Source organism: Ostrinia furnacalis, unplaced genomic scaffold, assembly GCF_004193835.3.
Source record: "Ostrinia furnacalis isolate ACB-3 unplaced genomic scaffold, ASM419383v2 OfSCF0379, whole genome shotgun sequence".
In the NCBI taxonomy this organism is placed as follows: Eukaryota; Metazoa; Arthropoda; class Insecta; order Lepidoptera; family Crambidae; genus Ostrinia; species Ostrinia furnacalis.
Window position 1 is genome coordinate 1,023 of NW_021130618.1, and position 6,195 is coordinate 7,217.

Here is a 6,195-nt window from a genome sequence, read left to right on the forward strand (position 1 = left end):
ATCGCATTACATCCTATGCTCTATGATAGCCCACCTATGCAATTTGAGTATTTCGACCGGAATATTCCCTACGGTCTTCAAAAAAGCGGTTGTTATTCCAATATACAAAGGCGGTGACAAAGAAACCAGTTCAAACTATCGCCCTATATCACTGCTGAGCACGGTTAGCAAGGTAATTGAGAAGGTGGTAAATCAGAGACTCACAAGCTATCTTGAAAACAATCACCTACTGGCCAATAACCAATTCGGATTCCGAAAAAATAAAAGTACGGAAGATGCCGTAGCTACCCTCTCGGCAAAGATAACGGAACACCTGGATAAAAAAGACCGATGTGTTGGAATATTTCTTGATCTAAGGAAAGCTTTTGATACTGTGTCTATTCCAATACTCCTGACAAGAATGGAGAACCTAGGTATCAGAGGAATTGTTTTGGAGTGGTTTGAGAGCTATCTGTTGGAGAGGACCCAAGTGGTCAAAATCGGTGACACATACAGCGATGTCTATTACAATAGCTACGGAATTCCACAAGGTAGTACGTTGGGTCCTACCCTCTTTCTCATATATGCTAACGAACTTTGCAAGATCAAACTGGAAAATGGATGCTCACTAGCTTTTGCCGATGATACAGTCCTCATATTTAGAGGCAATTGTTGGACAGAAGTTAAAAGATATGCGGAAATTGGAATCAGGAGAGTCACGAAATGGTTAGATGAGAATTTATTGTCATTGAATATAGCAAAAACAAAATACATCTGCTTTAGTATCAGCCACAAATCTAATCCACCCGCGCAATACAAAATAAAGGCCCACGAACAACTGTGCTTTAATGACAATAACTGTAGCTGCGACTCTCTGGAACAAACTAACACCCACAAATACCTCGGTATCATCATAGACCAACATTTATCTTGGCACCCATATATTGTGTCCCTCAGTAAAAGGGTACGAAAACTCCTTCCAGTTTTTCGGAATCTTCGCGAGGCAGCTGACAGGGACTTGATCCGAAAAGTATATTTTGCTCTCTGTCAAAGTATACTCAGCTACTGCATTCCGGTATGGGGCGGAGCTGCTACATCTCATCTGTTAGAGGTAGAAAGAGCACAACGAGCTATTCTCAAGGTAATGCTATGCAAAAAACGCAGATTTCCTACAGAGCTACTATACCAAGAGACTGAGTTACTGACGGTACGACAACTATATGTATATAACACAATCTTGAGACAACATAAACTTGTTAACCCAGCCAAAGTACCCCCAGATAAACGCCGTGTTAAAATCCCCACCCCCAATTCAGCTACTAGTTTTGCGCAAAAGCAACTAAACTACAGGGGACCTTATCTTTATAACTTGTTTAATAAATACGAGTCTATCTACACCAAAAATAGAAGATCACTAAAAACTATAATCTCAAATAAACTAAAATGTCTTAACTATAATAGCACCGAAAACCTTTTAAGGATAAGGGAATGAAGAGAAAAATTGAAATAAAAAAAATAAAAAACTTAGGTAGCTACCCATTATTTTTTTTTCTCAATCTACAATATACAACGAAATAAAATCTAATAACTTTATTATTATTATTATTTTTTTTTTTTACTCTGTATGCTTTGTCCGCTAGAGGGCGCCACATTAAATTTTGTGAAACCCCATTATAGCCTATAACCAGCGGACAATTAAGACGCTTCTAATGATATGTCATTTGTCGAATTCTGATAAGTAGTTTAGAAGTTACGAGGGAACAGATGAACATACATACATACATACATACATACATGCACACATGCATACATGAATATATGCATACATGCATACATACATACATAGCATGTCAAAATCATAACCCTTCTTTTGTTTTGCCGTAGTCGGGTAAAAATCGCTGTCGCTTAGGCCATATCCCATACCACATGTCGCGCGCTCACAATCATGCTCACACGCACGTCACTAAAAATATCGTGCTGATTTTCTCGCACCCGTAGTAACGAGCGCATCACTGGACACCTACCGTCTCCTTCGCACAATCACCCGCGCACGATACTCACACTAATACACTACGCATTATCTCTGCATTACGCACAGCGCTGCACTGAGGACTACTTCCGAAATAGTTTAGTTTAGTGTACGTACCCACATAATAAATGTAAATCAGTAACTTTTATGAGGTGGAGGGCTGACTACTTGAGATACAGGTGTCATTACCTAGTTCAGGTGTCAGCCCACCATAGCCAATATTTTACTGTATACTAGCATAATTATTTTTTGTAATGAACCTTGTTTGTATACGGTTATGGTGAGAAATAAACGATTATTATTATTATATTTGTACGCTTTGGAGCTCACGGGTCAAAAGTGGCCCGGTCCTTTATAAGGCTTGCGTGGGGATACAGATCCAACACGTAGAGGCCGTTTTAAGCGCAAAATAATAATAATAATTATTATTATTATTATTATTATTATTATTATTATNTATTATTATTATTATTATTATTATTATTATTATTATTATTATTATTATTTGTAATTTGCTGACCTTTTTTGTGTATTTTATGTATTTTTTTAGTATCGCCTGTTATTTAGCATAATTACTGTTTTTATTTTATCAGGATATACCGCTTAGTTTAAAAGTTATTACGTTTTCTTTACAATAAGTAATTGGAAGAAAAAAAATTCTATAAAAAATTAAAAAAAAATCTCAAAAATTTTTTGACCTCTTTTTTGTCGATAAAAATAGGTCTAGTTTCATCTATTTTCATATGTACACTTTAACGTGACTCACACTGTATATAAAAAAAACTTAAATAAAGTCAATAATGAAAAAAGCACCAAAAATATTGCCATGAAAAAGTGAAAATCTACAATTTAACCTTTTTAATTCACATATTGCAGATTTTAAATTTGTGCTAGCTTCTCAATGCAATGCCCCAGTGAACTTTCTTGGTCGGCCAATTCGCGTATAATTTTTTCAATCTTTATCTGTCTTAATTTGGCTTCTTCACTCCTTTTTGTGATATAACTATTTTTTTTCCAAATGGTGAAATAATAGTTGGTGTCTTTTTGTAGTGCATTCATAAACACTGCGATATTTGGCTTTGCTTTAATTTTTTTATTCAATCTCGAATTCCATGATTCTGTGACGTTATTTGTTTTGTACTTGGCATCGTAAAAACACCATTTATCAGACAGGGAAGATTTAGAGCTCAGCCAAGTGTTTTCAAAATAATTATTGAAATTTAAGACTTTTGTGTTTTTACTAACCATTTCACCGAGAATGTATAGCCAGCCATCTGCTACAAATTGGGTGGGTAAATAAGAAAGCGCCATGCATTGTCGGACATGACACTTCCACAATTTTGATTTATTGATGTCATTTTTTTTTGCATTTCTCAAAACAGCTTGTTTAAAATGAAACAGGCACCCTTGAGATTTTGCATTTGGAAATACATTCTTCACTGCATTCATTGCACTGATTTCAAAGTCAGTTGTAACTTTTTCAGGTTCAAGTTCCGGTACTTGACTTTTACAAAGTCTAAATAATGTTTCGTAGGTAGGTACTTTGTTTTTTATCTGGTAGGAGAGCATAAACTGTAGGTATGATATTCATATCATTATCATTAGTACTTCCCAAGTCTACGTGTATTGTGTAAATTTGATTAAAAGGAGGAACAGCGCACTTAAACGTTCCATCGCAATATATTTCTTTAGCATGCCGCAATACCTCTCTGCCTTCTTTGCTACAAAACACTAGTATTCTAGTACTTTTTTCGTAATAGTCAGCAAATAACAAGTCCTTGAATTTTCCGGGAATACACACGTCTTTTAATTGAAAAAAACGTATTTTTTTTGTTTCCAGTGATTTATTCCGATGTTTATAAAGAGTTTTTTTATATTATTAAAATCTGGCATTTTCTTTAATGATTCGTGATCAGCACATTTCATTTCTTCAATTACATCGGAATATACAGTGTGTCCGGGCATGTAGTGATCAAACTTTAAGGGCGTAATCTATGGACAATTTTATCGATGAAAATACTTCAAATTTGGCGCCTGACCCATTTCTCGAAAAATTACATCGATTTAAGTTTTTGATTTTTAGTTTACACCTCTTCTTTAAAAAACAAGTGAAAGCGTGGGTATCTTAACTTTAATAGGCAAATATTTTATATCATGCGATAGCCAATAACATTATCTATTAGTAGAAGAAGAAAACAGACACAAGTTTCATACATTTTATGGGAGTAAGAATGAATTTAATTAGAAAAATACATTACTTTTTTCACTTCTTTTTCAGTTATTTTCCAACACAAGAAAAAACAGGTCGTTAAGGTATGTTTTATTTGCATTGTATTATTAGTATTTCAGCTATTCTACAAAACGAATGTAAATTTATTAGTCCACGTCTATTAGTTTCGACGTAATTGTTGAACAAAGATATCCCTTCCCAGCGGTTTCCATAGTAATCGGAATAGGTTGTGTGATTCTTTCAAGCAGTACATTTTCGCATGTCGCGTGCGCTATGGAAACCGCTGGGAAGGGGTATCTTTGTTCAACAATTACGTCGAAACTAATAGACGTAGACTAATAAATTTACATTCGTTTTGTAGAAGAGCTCAAATACTAATAATACAATGCAAATAAAACATACCTTAACGACCTGGTTTTTCTTGTGTTGGAAAATAACTGAAAAAGAAGTGAAAAAAGTAATGTATTTTTCTAATTAAATTCATTCTTACTCCCATAAAATGTATGAAACTTGTGTCTGTTTTCTTCTTCTACTAATAGATAATGTTATTAGCTATCGCATGATATAAAATACTTGCCTATTAATGTTAAGCTACCCACGCTTTCACTTGTTTTTTAAAGAAGAGGTGTAAACTAAAAATCAAAAACTTAAATCGATGTAATTTTTCGAGAAATGGGTCAGGCCCCAAATTTGAAGTATTTTCATCGATAAAATTGTCCGTAGATTACGCCTTTAAAGTTTGATCACTACATGCCCGGACACACTGTATTGTTGGCATTGGTGTAATTTCATTACGTGCTCTCTCTAAGCAAACATTCAGTTTCTCTTGTACTATATTATTGGACTTATCAGGGTTACAAGTATGTAACTCTTCTTTTATTATAATAGAATTATCATTCGCTACTAACTTTGCAGAGCAACATTTTCTCGACGCACAACGCCAGGTTGTATGTCTATTATATTTGTAGCCATTGCACAAAAGTATCCGTCCTCCTCTTTGCGAAGGAATTATATTTAACTTATGACCCCTGCTAGTTGAGGGTTCCGAACTCATGGCTAAAACGATATAAAAGAGAAAAGTTTACTAAAAATTTCAAAAAACTGTATTGAAAAAAAAAAACAACTAGTATACCTAATCTAAAATAGTTCCATACATAAATGTACCGTTTTATGATCCATAGGTAAGTTGTACTCGTACATATTATATTTAATTTTATCGCGCTTTTTAGTTGAGTTACCTCATTACTAGGGAAAACAATACATCAAATTAATCATGATACCTACGAGTTTTCATTGCAATTTTTAGGTAAGGAACCAAGAAAGTAAGATAAAAACTTTGAGTATTCTTACCTAGAAAGTGTGCCACCAAAACCAAATCAGTAGTATTTCAGTCAGATCACGGAAATGTATAATGAATAATATTAATTACGATTAGTACCTACTTAATATAAACAAACTTGAATCTTTTATAAACCAAATATTGTGACTGCTAATAGCATCTTTAAGAATGAAATAAATGCAATGGAATTTTAATAAAATATTTCCAATTACCCTCAAAGGCAAAATAGTTTTTTAATTATAGTTAAAACAGATATCTCCGTGTACTGCTACTAGATGGCACCACGATTTTACCAAAATAGAATTTTATCATTTCAACTAAAATATTGACATTAATCTTCCGTTTTTTGTTTAAGATGATCATAGACATTGTATTAAAAAACATTAAGTTACCTTTGAACTAGGGTTACTTTAATATACCTAGTTACGTTTTTTGTGTTTGTGTTCCCTGGGCCCAATATGCTATCCTTTGTTAGTCGAAATTACCATTGTCAATTTCGGGCATGGTTATCTCGCCAAAAATAACTAAAACTTATGGCGAGTTAACCATCAAAGAAATTATAAGTGGTAAACTCGCCAATGGACGAGTTTTTAGATTGGCGAGTTGACACATAAGCCG

At 33.9% G+C, this 6,195-nt stretch overlaps 1 protein-coding gene across 1 annotated transcript; it reads right to left on the minus strand.

Annotated features, from left to right (window-relative positions):
* Positions 1-1,811: 1,811 nt before the first annotated feature.
* Positions 1,812-6,081, minus strand: LOC114361950 (uncharacterized). Its single transcript, XM_028317183.1, has 5 exons — positions 6,063-6,081; positions 5,147-5,294; positions 3,714-3,870; positions 3,262-3,580; positions 1,812-1,964 (listed from the first exon to the last, which is right to left on the minus strand). The coding sequence occupies exons 1-5, from the start codon at positions 6,079-6,081 to the stop codon at positions 1,885-1,887; spliced, it is 723 nt and encodes a 240-aa protein (XP_028172984.1). The 3' UTR covers positions 1,812-1,884.
* Positions 6,082-6,195: the final 114 nt, after the last annotated feature.